This window comes from Medicago truncatula, chromosome 3 (genome assembly GCF_003473485.1).
Source record: "Medicago truncatula cultivar Jemalong A17 chromosome 3, MtrunA17r5.0-ANR, whole genome shotgun sequence".
Lineage (NCBI taxonomy): Eukaryota > Viridiplantae > Streptophyta > Magnoliopsida > Fabales > Fabaceae > Medicago > Medicago truncatula.
In genome coordinates, this window is record NC_053044.1 from 57410241 (window position 1) to 57430506 (window position 20266).

Consider the following 20266-nt stretch of genomic DNA (forward strand, 5'->3'; position numbering starts at 1 on the left):
AGGTATTGTTTGAAGTTGACAGAGGGATGAAAACAGGGGCGGAGCCACCCCTCAGCTAGCTTGGGCACTAGTCCAGGCTCAGCTTCAATTTTCTTTGTAGTCAGCTCAACCATTACTAGAACTTTTAGCTTTTCCTGCGGATTTTTATGTAAATTCCGCAGGAAACACATTTCCTGCAGATTTTGCCTAGGATTTCCTGCAGATTCCGCAGGAAATGTGAAATTATTCGCAGGAAGGAAGTAACATTTTGCAATAAATTTTTTTGCCCGGACTCTATAAAATTTCTGGCTCCGCCACTGGATGAAAATAACTGACGCACTTGTGCTCTTTTGAAAATTTTAAGGGATAAATTGAACAATGTTTTAAATTTCAAGGAACAAGTTGCACAATATAGCAAGTCAAGAGAAAGAGAAAAAGAAAGAAAGAAAAGAAGTCAAAGATACAAAGAATTACGGTTTGATATAGTGTTCCATGAAATCGTATATTTATAACTTTTTTTTAGTAATTGTATATTTATAACCTAATAATATTCTTTTTGTTCGTCTTAGATCAACCGACAAAAAATACCGAAATTGTTAGACCGGACGTCAATGAATGAGTTTATAATAACTTTGTCATTTCGTCTATTTAAAAAAATAAATCTTTTTGACTTCACCTCTTTAAGTTTATCAAGTCACCTTCATAATTTATTTTTTACTTGGAATATACTAGAGTAAAATTAAATAATTATTGCCTATATTTTTTTTTTAAAAAAATTGTTACCTATATTTTTTATTAATTATTCACTAAAAAATTTAATTTCTTCAGTTCAGAATTTTTTTTTTTAAAGAAGAATTTAAATTTTATTAGAATCAGTTAAAGTTAAATAAAACTAAATAAATAGTCACAATTTTCACTACCAAAAAAAATACTCACAAAATTTTGTTAAATGGATTTCATGGTTGCACTAGCACACTCATTTTATTATGCACAACCATAGCTATATACACTCTGTTTTATGACGAGTGACTTGGTTTGATTATGTACACTATTCACATAATATACATTGATATTTTTGTACTAATATATATAAAGACAATTGATAACATATAAGATGTTGTTGGATTTGTCTCGCAAACATATCATCCATCACTTGCAAACAATGTTTTAGTTTCCATAGATTTCAACCGAACCTTAGCCCGTCATGTTGTGGTACATACTGAGTATTCAGTCGTGTAGCACTCCACAGTTTTTACAAATTAAATTTACTCAACATAATAATGAGAACAGATTTGCAATAGTACTAACAAAAGCTCAACTACAAGCAAAATTATGCAAGAAAGGTTATATGTCAATCACAGTTGAACAAACCATCCACTAATTTCATTCTGTACTCTAATGATGCAACTATTTAGGGACCTGCTTCTCTATAGTTTTATCTACATTTATTTATTAAAAATATTAATTCATTTAATGACGATTTGCTCTTTTTCTATTGCTTTTTTTTTCCTTTCAAAAACTCGGTTAACCATTGAATTTGAGCTTACGTGCTAGCTACCCCTATAAGCGCACCCATTTAAGATGAGGGCTTTTCTAGCTAAAATAAACACATATTTATCGAGTTATTAGTGGAATTTATTTTATAAACTTTTTGAGTGTGATGAATTGGAAGGATGTGATAAGAAAATAAGCAATGTGTACATATAAGATCCACTTAAAAACCGCAAGTGCAGCAAATACTAGAATCTTGGAAGAATAACCCATCAGATATCTATCAGATATATAGGAAATAAGAAAAGATAATTAATTACAAATAACAATATCGGTTAAACTAGATATACGTTAAGTATTCAACCGTAACAACTACTGACAGTATTACAGAACTTTCCTTTCTATATTGCCTATTTTTCTTTTGTACTTTACAGATTTTGTGAACTACTTGCGGACAACCCATCATCCAATGCTTTGGTTTATAGCTACGAAGAAGTTGATGAACGATCTTCCCCTTGGTCAGTATTTGTACATCTTGAAGGTGGACCAAACATGCTTAACACCACCTGCAGCAAAAAGAAAAGCATAAACATATGTTAAGAGTTTCAAAACCAAGTTCAAATTTCAACGATGGAAACCCAAAGTGTATTTGTGGCAGATGTACGACACAAATGAATATTCTTAATATGACAAAAAAAAACAGAAAGTCGCATTATATTCTAATAATCATTATTAAAAGCACTAATGGTAAGCAAAGTAGAACCATTGTCCGACAATAGTGTTGAGATATGCGTAATAATAGTATCATTGACTGATATATTATCTCATTTATATTATCTTTATTTCCTTGTAAATATCTCTTATATAATTAGGACAGATTTACTCCCTATGATCAAGGGGAGACCTTTTCAGATCCAGGAAGGTACCGGAGGTTAGTTGGGAAGCTGAATTATTTGACCATGACAAGACCTGATATTTCATATGCAGTCAGTGTTGTTAGTCAATTCTTGAATTCCCCTTGTGATATTCATTGGGATGCTGTGGTTAGAATTCTAAGATATATCAAGAGAGCCCCTGGAAAAGGTCTTGTTTATGCAGACAGAGGTCATTCAGATATTGTTGCGTATACAGACGCAGATTGGGCTGGAAGTCCGTCTGACAGAAGGTCCACATCTGGATATTGTGTTCTCATTGGAGGCAATTTGATTTCATGGAAAAGTAAGAAGCAAAATGTCATTGCTAGATCAAGTGCAGAGGCAGAATATAGAGCTATGGCACTTACTACATGTGAGAATTTGGTTAAACGAACAGTCTGTTTGGTTCTGCGTCCATTATTAAAAGCACCAATGCAAAATGTTGTGATTTTTAGAAGCCATGAAATGAAGCTTTTTCTGATTATTAGTGTCCTGTAACAGTGAGTTACACTGTAAAGTAATTCTATGAATAGAGTTATAATCTTAAAGTATCTTATATTCTCTCTTAGGATTAATTTTAAGTTACTTATTCTGATTTTTATTGATTTAGGATCGAGCCTATGTATCCCTATAAATAGGGATTAGTGTTTACTAGTCTTTTGCTTGAATGTGAGACCAGTAGTTGATGAAAAGTAACTCTATTCATTGCAAAAAGTAATTAGTGTCCTAAGGCCAGTAGTTGATGAAAAGTAACTAGAAATTCATTGCAAAAAGTAATTAGTGTCCTGTAACAGTGTAACTCACTGCAGTTTTTCTTCTATTTTATCATTTTACTTGATGCATTAAAGAAAAACCAATTAAGAAGATAATATCACTGACCGGCAAGAAAACAAGTCCGTGCAAAAAACCAAGAAGTACTAATGACAAGTACATTTGAAAGTAATAAACCTGCAAAAGCAAAAATTAGTTATTGCGCACATATATAATATACCACAGTCCGACCAAAAAACAGAGGATGAACTCATAATACCACAAAAACTTCTGTTCTTGAGAAGCAAAGAACGATGACTCCAACCAACTTTGTTAGTGTGATACCACTGCAATAGCATAAAGTGAATATTGTTTAGAAAAGAAACTTTACATAAATTTAAGGCAACGATATATGGATCAAATGCAGATGTGACACAATTTCTATAAAACTGTGTTAGAAACAACACAAGTCTATCATGTAAATGGGTTGAAAGCAATCTGGTAGGAATACTATCAGGGCCTGTGGTCCTTCATAAGTTCATACCCATGAACCTATTGTTCATTTTTTCCTTTAGAGAATTGGTAGCAAAACCAAAGAGCGACTTGAAGAATGTGACTTCTCACTTGCTGCATGCACATGTTTACATGTCAAGAAATAGACAATATGTTTATGCCGGCACAAAATCACCTGAAGACTGAAGCCCCCATTGTACCTAGAGCCTCCTTAACACGCTGATCTTTATCCCCACTTGCAACCTGCAGTAAGATTTAGCTATGTGAAACTAACAGAAACTAGTTCATATATAACAATGACAATGAAATGCAGTTCAAGTATTACAGAATTCAATGATTTTGCTAAAACTAGTACTTAAAAAAAATGCACAAAAACATTAGTAGTCCTTTTAAGCATGGTACATAAGTTCAAAACAGTGGACCAGTACACAACTGAGTATCCACCGTTGCATATAACTAGTAGTTCACCAATGGTCCAGATCTTATCAAGGCATGTCGCTTAAAATTTATATTTCCCCATCCCCTTTTAGGCCTCCTTCTGCACCACCACTGTCCAGTTGCAGCAGCTCCGCAACGCTGCTCTTCCTCATCCCCGCCCGCTCCTCCCAATCTTCTGCCTGCTGCTGCCGCATGAAGCGGCTCCCTAGTTCCTCAACAAGAAAGAATGGGCACTGATTTTGTGAGCGACATGTATTTAGGCCAGTAGGCTTGAGTTGAGAGAAACCCAGAGATTTAATTCGGTTACCTCCTCTATTCCTAGACTTGAATATTCTAGAAGTTGCATACTACAACGGATGAAAAGAAACAGGGCCAAGAGACTTATGGGTAATTTGTGACTATTCATCAATGAAGGGACCATCCACAGGAGATTGTGGTTGGGGGAGGGGGGGAAGGGCCCGATGGAGGTGTGACGGCTAGGAAGAATTGTGGAATCATGCTACGGAGGCATGGTACGGCAACTGCTGTTGGGTGTTGCAATGGTGAGAGCATACAGAAGCGTATTGGTGTGGGTTGTGGGTGGTTTCTCACGGAAAAGGACACTACAATGGAAGCCAGTTTCACAAGGAGCAAGAGACACATAGGCCAGCCGTGCAGTTGCGATTGTCCACCACAGCCGACAGGAAGACTCTTCGATGTGCTTATAAAGTAGTGTCTTCACCTAACTCTTATTTCTCTCTACACTCCTTTCTGCTGCCACCACTAGTACCTCCGACAACTTCAGCATGTCCGGCAACCTCACTGGTGACATCACCGGATAAGTCATCACAGTAGCAACAAAATCACTCCCTGCCTGACTGCCTCTGCCGCCGCAAACCACCAGCCACACTGGCAAAGCTACCATGGCACCACCCGACCTTGCAAACCTCACCCTACTGTGCACCCAAACCCTCTAAGCCCATTCATGCACCAGTCCCATGAACCAATCCTAAACACCGCACACTCCCCTCAAACCGCCACATGCTTACGCCAACACAGTGGAAACCTCAACCAGTCCTACCTACAAACCGACATTAACACAAGCCAGAGATAAGATTGCCTCCGTTTATGTCTTTGCCTTGCCCCAACCCGCCACAACTTACAACCGGATCTGCTGCATCTGGCTGCTAATTTCAATTGGGGTACCATATACGCTATCAAAAGATAATGAAAACAGAGAATGACAAGTTTCAATGATTTTTTTTCTCTAACGGCGCTGAAATAGATAATGGATGAACTGATAATTTAAATTTTTGAATGAGTAACATAGGTACATCATACACCTGTACATTGTGTAAGGTAAACTAGAAAGCAGAGTGGTACTAACAGTGAAAGAATGAGTCAAATGCACGGAAAACTCAACAGCAATACCCACTGACATAACGAGGTTGACAACTGAGATGGCATTCAATTGGATATTCAGAATGGCCATCATACCCTACAAAGCATAATATTGTAAGTAAACAAATTAACATGGTGATTTGAAATTCTAAATATCAAGCACCAATAAAAACATGAAACAGTAAAAAGAACTACATAATACACATTTCAATCCACAATTAAAAAAATCTAGTGCTAGTTGAAATGAAGAAAAATACCATAAGATCAACAACAATCATTGTCAACACCAACAAAATGATTGCGGAACTCCATAAACTGCATAAATGTTGAAATCGAAGGATCAAACCAAGAATCGTTAGATTCATCAGACAATAACTCACTGATACCTCTATCTAATTAAGGAAGAAGGTGAAAATGATTAAACCATTTACTAAAATAAGCTAATCCTCACCTGCCTGTGATAACCAAGCACACAATAAATACTGCACCTGTTACATCATCATTTGACAGTGTTAATAGATCACAGCTCAACGCCAACATGTATAAAATGCGCAGCAATATGTACAGAATTTTAGGTCTCAATACTAACCAATAGCTATTGCAAGATTGACCAGTGCAGTCTTCCATATGTTAAGGTATTGCTCAAAAAACATATAAAACACTGAATATGGGAAGATCTCAATCTGCACAAGAAAAGGAATCTTAGTTCAATCACAGTGAACATTGTAAAAGGCAAAATCTGCTACGTCGTTCTTTTTTTACTATAACAACTGCAAGAGACTCTTATTCTCAATTGCTGAAGAACGGAGCATGTCAAACCATTCCCTAATTATAATTAGTAATTACCATATGTTTCTATATTATATATGTAATTTAATGACTGAAAAAGGTTGATTCGGCGTGCAGAAAAATTAGTACCTTCAAAGAATCAGAAACCCTTGAACTGAACTCTCGAGCAGCCCTCATGGAATTAACAAAGTCGACCTAAAACAGTTTTACAGTTAAACTTGGACCTTTTTGATACAAATTTAACCATAGAAAAGATTATATAGAAAGAAATACAACCTGCTTGTTGAGTGGGGTATGATATGTACGGAATGATGATGCTTGAATAATGCCACTGTCATAGCCTAACAACCAAAATACAATTCCAAAGTCAGACATTATGCACTCTAGATTATATACTGCTTCAAAGTTCAAGGGAGTTCCCTGTCTAAAGATGACCTAACGGAGAGAATTTTTTTTAAAATTATGAACAAAAAAAGTGAATTTGAACAAAATAAAGGAGCGCCTTTAAATCATCGGACCTTTCAGTTCAACACTGCTGGTGTACGCCCCATGACCACCCTTTGCACAATCAGCAGATGGGAGAGCACTAAGAAACCACGGCAGTTTCTCCCTAAATTGTGTTGTGGAAGGACGATCATTGTGAAGATCTGAGTGACGGAAACACTGCACAATTTATCAAAGTGTTTAGATTAAGGCATTAAAACAGAAACAAGAAAGTATTGTGACAGTGATTGCACTGATAAAACATGTCTATTACCGTTGTGCAATCGTTACATACTCCAACTGAAACACAAGAATCGTCTTCAGGAGCACAGCAAGGAGGCTGGGAAGAAAAATTAATTGTCAGTTACTAAAAAATTATTTTACACTTGGATACTTAAGAAAAATATTAACCTCCTTAGCCTTTTCTCTCAATTTTTTTATTACAAAAAATGAAAAAAGGAATTTGTAAGTTAGAGACTTTTATTCATAAATATCATTTACCAATAAAGCAAAATCATATTCTCTTGTTAATCATCCTATTTTTTCTATTAATTACTAGCATTCAGACAAGCACAGTCTATCTGCTCTTCTATTGCGCTAATGCGTATAAATTACAAACAGTAGTTTTTATGATTTTCTATTAATTACTAGCATTCAGACGAGCACGGTCTATCTGCTCTTCTATTGCGCTAATGCGTATAAATTACAAACAGTAGTTTTTATGAAATTTTGATTAAAATTATTTTGATTTTGATAAATTATAGGTATAAAATATAAATATATTGTCCAAGTCCCACATCAATTAATATGTGACGCCTAATGGACTACTTAATCTTAGGTTAAATTAAATCATAATCCTAGCCATGATCATAACAATTTTTTTATTAACCCACTGTAAAAAATTAAGTCACCATAAACAGATATGGTGTAAGAATCTGAACATAAAACATGAATAAGCACATATTACATAATCCAGATTTGGCATATAAATCAGTGTTATAATGAGTGCACCAGACCTGATCATCAGGAGGGCAATAACTCCCATTAGTGAACTTCCTGCAGCAACCAAATGCTTCTGGAGATACCCACACAAGAAAATCATCGAGCCAAGAAGCAGCTGGCTTGGCAATATAACTTGTGTCTGGTACTAGGGCCGCTTTAGCGATCTACGAGGTAAAAATATAACATCCATAACAAGTATCAAGTTATCATTGATATGTAGGGAAAAGAAATTACAAACTAGTTAGTGCAAACAAGTAGATCAATGGCATGAACTACCACCAGCTTAATACAGCTGGAATAAATTACAAAGCAAACTGATGTCTCGTTAAGAATGATATATTTGTAAGGCAAATATTCCGCAAATAACCAAAATGTGTGGTTAGTGGTTACAACTTACAATCTTATATAGATCAGAATCAAATAAATCAAATGCTAGTGCTTTACCTCATTTAAAAGAGAGTCTGAATTGCATTGGCTTATGGAGCAAAGCTGATTTGTATGTGTTGATTCTGAGCTGAGGTGAGGAAATAACATTAGATCAAACCATTCCCAACACAGAAGTACCAAGACTGGGTTAAGCATTTCCCTTCCAGAGATATTTGCACTACTTATATTTAATTTATGTTTTTGAAACTCATAGATCTTTTGTAAGAGAAAAAAAAACGCATAACTAAATAAAACTTTGATCGGGTGAAACAATTTCAGATCAATCCTGCGTCGCGATCAAGGTGGATGTCTTTGGTAAATCACAAATTCATATGATCCATGCAGATATCATTAGTACAAAAACATGACAGTAACTGATAATATAATTAGAATATGACAAATAGTATGACTAAATGTGGAAGTTCAATCAATAATATTATATTATCATGGTTTGTCCTTGTGAGCTTAGCTCAGTTGGTATGGACAATGCATAATATATGCAAGGTCTGGGGTTCGAATCCCGGCCACCACAAAAAAAAAAATATTATCATGGTTTAAGAAATTTATCTATTACTCGGTCTGTTCTATGACTGGCATCAACGCCAATAATAAAAAAAAGGAAATAACATAAATTAAGATAAAAACATTTTGTAAAAAGATATCCATTATTAGTAGTAAAACATCAAAATAGAGTATCCGTTGGTGCAAATTATATACATGCATAAAAAGGGCAGCCCGGTGCACTAAAGCTCCCACATACGCAGTGTCAGGGAAGGGGTCCCACCATTTTGGTGTATTGTAAGCAGCCTTACCCTGTTTTTTACACAAGAGGTTGTTTCCACGACTTGAACACGTGACCTTTCAGTCAAATGACAACAAATTTACCGTAGCGCCAAGGCTCCCCTCAAATTATATACATGCATAACTGGGTAAATTGGAATGTACTAGACTACAAGATGCACAACTATTCCTACCACTAGTACTCAGTAACGAAGTCAGTGCACTCATGCATTCCTGGGAATTAACGAACTCGGTAAAAATTAATTCTTAAACATAAAGGTGGATGCAGAAAGGAAAAAAAATGATAAGATAAAAATACCTGTAGTTATAGTTCTTCACAACAAAATACAAAGGTGGCCCAATTCTGAGATATTCTGTAACATTATTGAAATACCCCTGCAGGATGACATATATTTAGTTTGAACACATACACATGGATAAAAGAAAACACGAACACATGATGACACAGGCCAAAATATCAAACCTGAAGATATGAGTCTCGGGGAAGAACAATCTCCTGCTCCAATCCAGGTTCAATTCTAGTGCTCAAAGCCTGTGTGATTTAGATGAAGACAAAATAGAAAGGGGAGAAGAGAAGAAAAAAGAAAATAATGTGTGTTAGAATCCAAACAGGTGTGGTTTGAAAATTTTGATGGCTATAGAAACAAATCCAAAGACTTACAATGCTAGCCAATGCAAATGCCACAAAAATTGCAATGACAGCTATTTTTACTCCCCAAATACTTAGAATTGGAGCGTGAACCTCCTGAAAGGGAAAATACAGCATTATCATCAGAAATCAAGTAACACTGAGAAAATAATTAAGTCAGCAACAACAAGAAAAAGTTGGATAAAAATGTCATTGTATTCAAAAGGCATGCGAGACAAATTCCAAATTAACACACAGGAAAACTTAAGATTTAAGGTTAAATAAACTGTTTGCTGACAGCTTGAAAAAGAAGCCTTCAACACTAGATTACCAAAAAAAAAGGACCTTTGCAGCAATGAAAATTCAAATCCAACTATGGTAGAAGATTAACGTACCATTGACTCCTTTTTATAATTTCCAGCTATGGCTAGATTAAAATTTATACAACATGCTTCACAAAACTGTAAATAACTCTAGTTCTGTTTTACTCCTCTATTCAGTACCAGAAAAAAATTATTGTTAGAAAAGATAATGCTAGTTACCTTCATATATCGAGCCAACAAACCAGGTTTCCTTTGTTCAATGCCTGACAGTTTTGAAAAGATAAACTTCAATAGAATCCACCTAAGCTTTTAAATATTTTTCAATAGTAAATGACCGTTTTGGTCTTCCAAAGATATAGATTTTAAAGATGACAGAGGGAAAACTTACAATCAATTTTTTTTTATAAAAAAAAAGGAAGTGATAGAATATGAAAGTTTTATCGCAGATTAAAATTAGTTATAATACCTTTATCAGATTCTGCATGCAAAGAATGCACTTTTATGCATGGAAAACAATCAACCCTCTTATCCTCTGCTCTCAAAGAGTCAAGAGCTATCAGAGCTACGAATGCAGTAACTTGCAGGAGAAAGTCCAAAAGAACAGCCAATGCTGTGAATGAAAGCACAAAGGGAAGGTGAGGATTAGCATTTGAGATTTGACTCAAGAAACAACTGAGAATATTGCAGAGGTATGAAATTATTGAAGTCTAAAAACTTACCTGCAAACATGGAGAAGACACGACACGCAGGCATGGAAATGAAGCTTCCAGCTGCAAATGCTAAAACCTCTGATAAACTAGCCAATGTTATTGATGGTCCAACTTCCTCAAGTGCATTGCTTATCCGTCTTTCTAAAGGTAACTCCAGCTGTTGCCTTTTCACAGCATGAACCAGTATACACATATTATCCACCCCAACCTAATGGTGGGAGATTCAGGAAGACAGAACAGGATCAGAAGAATGGTAGACATAAAAAAATTAATGAGTTGTTGAAATGGAAAATTGAGATATAATATTTGAATATGAAAGTGTCGGCTTCATGCTAATATACTGTTCTGCTAGTGCATAATTGTAGATTTATTATTGCCCATTTTCGTAGAAAGTGTAATAGAACAACAACAGCTACCAAGCGTTATCCCATTAAGTTGGGTCGGCTACGATCCTAATAGTTTCTCTTATAGTTTTTCTGGGTCTTCCTTTGCCTCTAGTGAACTGACTATCCTCCACCTGATCCACTTTCCTTAATACAGAATCTACAGATCTTCTCTCTACACATGCCTACTTGGTTTGGGTAGGAAAGCTTCAACCTTGAATCTGAACCAGACCTATTTACCCACCTGAGATTATAAATCAAGATCACTTACAGACATTTTATCATGTTAATATTTAATTTTTAATGGATGATTTTGGGTTGACTCTCACTCTACTATTGACAGAAAACTTTGCGGTAATTTCCCATCTCCACATCAAGGCACGGGTTATCGAAAATAACTTTTCCTTTATCTTCACCGTCTGTTGAGAACATATTCTCTCTCCATTCCTTATCATTCTCCTATTTCTGCTCTAATTTTTTCCTTTTAATCACTTGAATAAATTTAGAATAATTTTTTCCATTAATTTATTTTTATGTGTGTATTTCTATGAAGCATCTAGAACACCATCACAAACGTTTCACTGAGCTATCATCCAGCAACTTTATAAGCAAAAGAAAACTTACAGCTAGAACAAGAAATGGGATAACTTCCATGATGATCAGAGTAGATTTTACACCAAGAGCACTAAAAATTCCAACAGATCCAAGGACAGACAGCATGACAAGAATTACTCCTAAAAGACCAAGCAATACCTATAATCCAGAATTAGACAATTAGATATTTATAAGCATTATAAAAAACTATCATAATGATATAAAATGCTTAAAAGTTTAATTCCAAAGTAGTAATGAAGTATTAGGGAGGGGGAAGAATAAAGAAAAAAGAGAGATGTTTTTATACTAAGGTTCCCTGGAACTGCACCTTAGATGAAATATAGAAAGAAGAAAGCTGGGGCGTATCCCCTAAAGTAAGAGATATATAAGCAAACATCACAAGATAGCTGACCTGCAATAAAATCAGGTACAATTTAAGGATTAAACAATACACTTCCACAAACAGAAATGATTGATTTTTATTTATTTTTTGAAACACGACAGAGAACTCAATCACATAATTTCATGATTGATCATGCCTCAGAAAGAAAGAAAAGTTAGTTTTTCATGGTATTATTAAAAAGAATTAGGACACATAAATATCAACATTAAAAGGAAGAGGGATATTACCAATATAGTAATAACATCCGCAGTACTTTCTCTTTTCAATTCTTCCTCAATAGAGCTTTCAGATGAAAAAGCAAGTGTCAAATTTTTCGACTGTGCCATTGGTAACAACTCATCCTATAACAAAGGACATAGTCAATACAGGAAATCACAATAATTAGGAGAACGATAGGGAGTGTAATAGGCCAGTACCACAATACACAACCATGTCACGTCAATAAAGGATAAGCAAGCAATGCACCAAGACATTGTATACATCTTTTTATTGCTTTTTCGACGAGGGAGAACCTAGTTGTGGGACTAGTAAATTAAGCTGCGTGTGACTGTGTGAGTACTAAGACTCGCCAGGAATCAACTTAGTATCAAGTACTTCGTATTCCTAGGTATGCATGAAATTGCAGCAACCTTGACTCAGATTCATTTCTGTGGAAGTAAATTGGCCAATACAAAGTTAAATACAGGGTGACTGACAATGCAGTCTTAGGTTTCGGGACTAACTCCACACCACAAAACCAAAGTGAGGAGTGTCCAAGCTTTATAGGCTCTTTCTCAATCAAGTCAATGTGGTACTTGGGTTTTTCCATATGCACTTTCTCACGCCTGGCACTGGTTTGGTGTGTGTATGGATAATATGGTGAATGACTCAACAATGAATCTAGGATAGGAACTTATCGCACCTTAGGTTTTGGAAATAACTCAACCCAACAAAATCAGCTTGGATTTTTTAAAATACAGGGCAAGTATCTAATTTAAGTAAAAAAAGTATAAACAAATGAAGCATACCTTCACTAACTGAATAAAGGTCTTCTCCCATGCAACTGCCTTTGCATTTTCATTTCCTTCTTCATCAATAGCATTATTTACTGGGTAAGTTACAATAAATGCAGAAGCCTGTCTTGAATAAATGAGATTATAGTTATTATATGCTCCATGAATCCCAATTCATTGACAACACAAAAGAATAGAGAATGTACCCCAGAATAGTCATTCCCAGAAAAACCTCCTAATACAGTGCTTGGATCAAGAGGACCTTTAAATGCACTCATACATTGATCTGCCGAGGAATAATGCTGAATGAATACAATATTAGAAAATAATTAGATCATTCTCATTTATATTACATAGATATCATTGTCAATGTTTGTCTTGGAAAAAATTCATATTGGTTAGGTTTAATTTGGTTCGGGTTTTTTCCATGTGTGAGTCCAAACCAATCAAAACCGATGTCTTTTGGTTCGGATATCGGTTTCACATAATTAAAAAACAATCATCCGAAACCCAAACCAAACCAAACCATTATATTTTATTTCATACTATATTAGTAGTGTTATCTTAAAAAATATTTTGTATTCATGCATTTTTCATCGATTATATATTCTTTTTCTCATTTTAGGTTATGTGCTTGTTTTAATAGCATAGAAAATCTATAGAATTTTAAATAAAAGTTCTTTTATTTAGATTTTTTAAAATATCAAACTGATGAACCAAACCAACCCGTTCTTTATCGGTTTGGTTCGGATTTCTTGACAAATGATTGTGAAAACCCAACCAAATCAAACCGACTATTTTTTATTGGTTCAAATTTTTTCTCCCAAAAACCAAACCAAACCGACCCGTTACACCCCTACTTGTAGTGCCAGTAAAAGACAGCATTGACTACTGGATACGGTTGTTCAGTATTGGAGGAGATCTTAGTGGTTTTTTTCATGCGAACGTGCAAAACAACAGCAGAATTAAGAACATCCACTAATGCATTCAACTTCATGATGTAAAGTTAACATTTGCTACCTCAAAACAGTAAGTGAGATGCTCAACTCCACCATAATTGTCGAAATTGTTGGGATCCATTTTGAAGTACTGTCAATTAGAAAGAGACAAGTGTTAATCAAAAGGAAATAAAATCATGCAAATTTATTACAATAATAGTAATAATAATGAATTGAAGTTCTCAGTCAATAATTCAATAACTATACCTGCAGAATGCTTTGAGTGGCACATTCTTTGTCTAGTGGCTTCAAACAGATGTCTTGCAGAGATACCATCAAGCCAGAATGATTAGCACGAATTGCATCAACCTGACCGCAATGGATTCAACTTAACACATTCATCAAAATATTTCAATACTACTGCTAGAGGGAATGGAAAACTAACCTTCTTTTGTACTTCAAACAGAAACTTAATGTTGTCCTCTGACACAATTCTTGGTGATGTACTATTCACATGATCTGGAACTGTTCCCAGTATGAGCTGCAAGTAAAACAACTCTGTCATTTAACAAGATAAATGAACAATAAATTGCAATTAAAAAAAAAAAAAGTGAACAATAAATCTTGCTTGAAGATTATTACATATTGCCTCATGTTGCATAATACTAAGTGGTTTTGACTTGTTAGGATGATCGAATTAATATAAACACTAGATATAAAAGAAAACATGACAAGACTGTTTAGTATGGACTACAATTGCACAACACATGGCTTCGTCACTTCATGCTTTTTGGAAAAGAATGCACTCAGGCAAAGCATTAATAAGGAAAAAATTAGTTCTTTCTGCAACAAGTCCGTCAATAGGTAATTATCCACTGAAAAACCATGCAATTATGCAAAGAAATAAAAAAGATGCATCCTTTTTTACACATGACGAGGAAAGAAAATACTGAATAAAATAAAATGAGAAATGCATAAGGCAAGGCTGTTTATTATGAACATGAAAAGTTGGATTATTATGGGGATTGGGGAGAACACAAGAAATGGGAAAATGTAAGAACCTGTTCGATTCTGTAAAACGGAGCAAGATGGCTGTCAAAAAACTGCTTCTCTTCAGCTGCTTTACTCCCGGGTCCCACCCAGAGCTGAAAAGTGTAGGAAGTTTTTTTCACAAACAACTAATGTAAAATATATAACAATAAGGTAAAGGCGAAATGTTCAGAAATCGTGTAGCCTTCCTAGATACTTAAACACTAAGACATAATAACAGAACATCAAAGCTTCTTCTTCATTGTCCATGAATTTTTGTATTCCATTTGAATTTAAAATCACATGGCTCATTGTGTACTTATTGATGCTCTCACCGGAAGATTTTTCAGCCAAAAAATTTTGCCCATTAAAAACAATTCTCAAACAGTGCCATCCACGTTATTACATCCATAAAATAATGAGTACAAAGCAACATGGGGTGTTCAAAACAGAATCTAAATTCACTTTCAAATTATGTCCGAAGTAGAAGCAGGTAATCTCTTTAACAAAATTAATCCATCTCTGGAAACCATAAATACCAATGAAGTGGGAAATTAGGTGAATGGAGATATAAAGAGCGAAAAGATCATCCAAAAGGCATGCTACAAATACCAGGAGCGTTTGAAGTCAATGAACAAAAAAACAGGCACTATTTCAAACCAGATAGCTATTTGCTTATAAGTTTCAGATTCAAGTGAGATGAAAAATTCATCCATCATACATGGAAATCATATGCATGCTCATAATGTGTGGGAATAAAGATCTAACTTACAGGTGGGTAGAAGCATTTTAAACAATAGAGTAGAAGCTATGTGATACCTTCTCAGGCCGTGTCTCAACCTTGAATCTGATTAGACCTAGACAAAGTAGAATAACTATAGCCAAAGATGAAGCCAAGACCATAATTGGGTTTCTAGCTACGTATAATCCGTACTTCCTGATCGCAATTGTAAATATAAAGTCAGAGATATTGTTCTATGTGAGTTGATATGAAAGTTGATAGCATAGGCAATGACCTGTAGAAATTTGACATGTATCCTTGCACAGCTGAGAGTCGTACTTCGTTTCTGTTTTGTGAAACATCTTCAATAATCTTATAATCAAAACCACCAGTCAAAACAAAGTCAGAATTGGACAAACAAGCATGCATAAGGAAGGAAGGAAGGAAAGGAAGCAAAAATTATTAAGAAAAGCAAAGATACTCCCAAACATGTGTTCGTAATAAAGAAATAGTATTCGGTTATGAACCTGGTGCATAGGGAGGTTCTCGTCCTTCTCCTGATTACGAGAATGCAGCTGCCCACCACTAATAACATTAGACACTGATTTCGTTCTATATGCCGGCTTTCTTTCCCTTGTCCGATAATACAATCCCCAACCTAAGAACACACTTAGCAGTATGATGTATAAGACTGTTAAAGTCAAGTCAACACACTTCACCTATAGGAGTCATAAGGAAAAAACATGTCAGTTAAAGAACACTATTTTTTTTCTTCATGTAAAGAAAAAAATACAACTGGTAAATATCAAAACCATATCATATGTTCCGTTACCATTAAAGTCCCAATTTTCAAGGAGCATGAATCCCTCTTTTGGGTGGTAGTTGAAGATGAACTAGAGCATACTGAAGATGAAGGACAGTCACCACAAGAACAACCAAGAGAAATATCCCCGCATGAATAGGCTGAAACATTCATAGGCTCCATCCCAGATGACTTGGTTGCATTTGGCGGGAACATAATTGCATATGGTGAACCAAAACCACCAGGGGCTGCTTTTTTACCAATAAATGCAAACCACTCTGCCAAAAACAATTACAGCATAAGTTTTAGGCAATACTGTAAGGAATAATTTTATACAAGCAAGCCCTATCAAAAAGAACATTTACATTTGCATTGTTGCCACTGTATCAAATGTTAGTTAAATTTTACAGAAATAAATCATAACAAATATATGTTTTACAGAACCAAATCTATTCTGCTCAAAATAAAAATATAAAGTTTGTTTCTACCATTGCATGTATTCTTATTTTTAAACGCTGGAGCAAACAAACAAACAAATCATAAACCAAGAATTCCAATGTGTCTATCTACTTCTAACTCTTAATACTTGCTTGCTGGTATGCATAAAATAGTCAGGAATATATCAAGGAGATGTCCTCAAATATATTAGCAGAAACATGAAAAGGAAAAATGGTATTTGGTTAAGGGTTTGATTTAAAAGTGCAACTTACCTTTAACATTTTGAGCACCGCCACCAATAAATTGCATAACTAGAGAATTCGCTGTGCCAAACTTTACATCCTTGCAGGAGTTATATAACCCTTCACCAAATGCGTCACTTACAAAATAATCGATGCTACCAACTGTCAAATTACCACCAACCTAAGAATTGTAATAACTAGAGTAAATAATTGCAATGTAAAGTTGATGCAGACATCCAAAAATACTGATGACAACAATATAAAAGAACAAGACATAAAAAGGGCACTTGTTTAGTCATTAAGATTTGCTAGTATTGAACCCAAAAAGAACCACCTGACATGATACCTATTTGATTGAGTTTTTCTTTTTATTTTGACGAAACAAAAAAAAATATATGATAGAAGATGAATAGTGAAGTGGAAGAGCAGCAGACATGCATCTAAAAATGTGAGAAAGAAAAATGAGGAAAAAAAAACACCTTACTCGTTAGCGGAGTCATTCAACATAAATTTCTTGTTTTAAAGTGATAAATAATAAAATTGCATGTAGAATAGGCAAGACAACTCATTAAAAATAGAAAGTGATGTGCTGGATCTTACTTTGTCCACTGTAGTCACGTTGATAAATAAACTCTGATTTGGAGAGCATGTAAGCTCGCAGAATAGATTCAGAAAGTTTCTTAAGCATGCTGGACAACCTACAAGAAAAGGAATTGCCTGCCAGAATAAAACGTTCAATGTATTAACGCATATCAGCTTGATTTATAAAAGCCAGTAATACTGAATGAAGATAAATATGATTAGTCCATGGTGAACTCAATTATAAGCCCATGGTGTGAATATATGCATCAATTATACAAAATTTGATAATAATACCTGTTGCACTTGCGTCCTTAATGTGTCAAACTGAGCTCCTGTACAGCAAACATTTCCCGTAATTGTTGGACATAAACTTTGAATCTTTGATGAAAGCAAATCATCTGGCTGGGAAAAACAAGGGTTCCCAAAGTCATGACACAACTCAATGAAGCTTATAAAAAGTTAAAAGTAGATTTGATACATCAATTATGCTTTTAAGAATTCAGCAGTCCAAATGAAAATTAAAAAACTTATATCAAAAATAAAAAATTTCATTGTGACAATCAAATATACCTTCACAGCAGGTGAACCAAATGGACAATTTATTACTTTACCATCGCTTCGCTTTCCACAAATGTCATACATTGCACAATACTCCACAGAATGCTTTTCCCTGTACAATACAAAAGAAAACTGAACTCAACTTTTTTCTTTTTTCCAGATCAAAAAGAAAAATTCTCAATAATATTACACGTATAATTTTAATTTATGTGTTCTTTCAAAAAAATACTTAGTTAAGTTAGTTAGTTAGTTAGTTACTTACCCTTGTGTTCTATCATTAGATGACAAAACTTTTGCTTCTGTTAGAGATAAAATTAAGCAAACCTGAAACACATAAAGCGCATAAATCTTGAATTGAATAATTATCAACTAAAATGATCAAGCAATAATAATAATAATAATTCAGTAAATGTTGTGATGTTTTCCCTGTGTATCTAACTAACTTTGAAGAAATAGTTTAAATAAAATTAAAAATAATGATTGATTTTCCATTCCCAAAATATTCAAGCATTTTGATACACTTCGTCTTCGTTCTCTTTAAGATGAAAGAAAAAAACACAAACAAACAAAACACGAATTGCATTTTCTGAATGTGAGGATTAGGATCATCAAGTGCATAGTGGAATTGGAATTGAAGAAAGAGAGAGTAATTTGCCTGTAATAGGAAAGTGAGAAGCCCTAGGCGAAGAGGAAGGTCCATTGCAGTTAGTAATCTTGGTGGGAGAGTGTGCCTCAACCCAAACGCGAAGACGAAAACAAAACAGAGAAAGAAGAGGCAAGGAAAAAGAAAAAGAGTATTGTACTGTAAGTATTTGTAGCACAGCCAAAAACCGCATTTATAGGAAAAAGATTACAAGATTACTGCTGCTCCTCTTTTTTTTTTTTTTTTTTTGAGATGAGAGAGAGATAAAACACATTGCTCTCGTGACTTTACCACCATTTACCAATTTTTTTTATTTATTTACTTACGTTAACGTCACAACATTCGTAAATACTAGTACTACTGTGTTCATTTTTTATTTTCATTTTGTCGTTTGCATTATATTAAAGGTAAGTTGCATTCGTAAATTGTCTTTTTTTATTATGCACAAGGGTCAACAAATAAACAAATATTATCCACCAAGGTTTGGCCCGATCTTTTATAATAAACACCAAAAATAAAAATAAAAATGATCCGATGGTAATTGTCGTGTTAATATAATTCATTTTGATTTATTAAAAATGGATAAATTGCCCAACCTTAAAAATAATAATGTGTACGGCATATCGGTTCAATTGTCCTAAGAATGTGATGTTGGGTCAACTTAAAGACTTGGAGGCAAGCTTCGACTTCTCATACACAAAACCATCTTTTAACGGAAGGAGCTTTCTAACGAGTGTTCTAAAAACATTATTTAAGGAACTCATAAAAAGAATATTTATGAAAGTGATAAAAAATCATACTTTTAATAAATTATTTTATCAAATATTGATGTATTCTATTACCATTAGAGAAATGATATTTCTACAACTATTTTGTAGCAATTTTCTCTCTCATACTCACATTTTATTTTTATTTTATCTCTATTCTTTTTATTTTTGTGTCAATATCTATTTTTCTTTATAAATTTATGGTTGTCTTATAAGTTGTCATACAGATGGTCGTTCAAATAACACGCCTCTACCATTATCATAACTACAAAGTAGATAAAAAAACTTTATTTAGGAGTAATGCAAGTTGTATTAGAAGATCCATAAAAAAAAAAAAAAATCAATATTCTCATTTTGATATAAATTCTTGATTTTCTAGCTAATTTATATATTTTTTTTATTCCTTAAATAATGTTCTAAAGAACAAAAAAATATTGACAATTTTGTTTTTTTTTTTTATAAAAAAGATCAGAGGAAGTATAATTTTAGATGTTTATTTTATTTTCATTTTAAAGAAACACAAATAATAAATTTTTATTTTTGGATA

The 20266-nt window shown here is 34.1% G+C and overlaps 1 protein-coding gene across 1 annotated transcript; it reads right to left on the minus strand.

Annotated features, from left to right (window-relative positions):
* Window positions 1-1675: 1675 nt before the first annotated feature.
* LOC25490313 (NPC intracellular cholesterol transporter 1) lies at window positions 1676-19136 on the minus strand. The gene is made up of 39 exons (XM_024777899.2): window positions 18965-19136; window positions 18572-18633; window positions 18322-18421; window positions 18046-18153; window positions 17770-17886; window positions 17200-17350; window positions 16520-16767; window positions 16215-16406; window positions 15983-16059; window positions 15786-15903; window positions 14999-15082; window positions 14383-14478; window positions 14205-14306; window positions 14020-14088; window positions 13206-13301; window positions 13015-13122; window positions 12235-12348; window positions 11933-12016; window positions 11635-11763; window positions 10637-10835; window positions 10384-10527; window positions 10137-10180; window positions 9628-9711; window positions 9430-9498; window positions 9265-9341; window positions 8184-8253; window positions 7754-7903; window positions 7012-7077; window positions 6773-6917; window positions 6531-6595; window positions 6384-6449; window positions 6055-6148; window positions 5917-5953; window positions 5723-5780; window positions 5452-5562; window positions 3823-3890; window positions 3415-3481; window positions 3264-3332; window positions 1676-2036 (listed from the first exon to the last, which is right to left on the minus strand). Exons 1-39 carry the CDS (start codon window positions 19007-19009, stop codon window positions 1956-1958), a joined length of 3864 nt encoding a protein of 1287 aa, XP_024633667.1. The 5' UTR covers window positions 19010-19136; the 3' UTR covers window positions 1676-1955.
* Window positions 19137-20266: the final 1130 nt, after the last annotated feature.

Excerpts from the sequence above, each read along its gene's own strand:
- LOC25490313 (XM_024777899.2), bottom strand. The coding sequence starts at position 19,009 with ATGGACCTTCCTCTTCGCCTAGGGCTTCTCACTTTCCTATTACAG. Across the intron at positions 15,904-15,982 it reads TACATGTCAAATTTCTACAG|GAAGTACGGATTATACGTAG; the intron begins GTCATTGCCTAT and ends AATTGCGATCAG. Across the intron at positions 7,078-7,753 it reads ATTGCCCTCCTGATGATCAG|CCTCCTTGCTGTGCTCCTGA; the intron begins GTCTGGTGCACT and ends TTTTCTTCCCAG.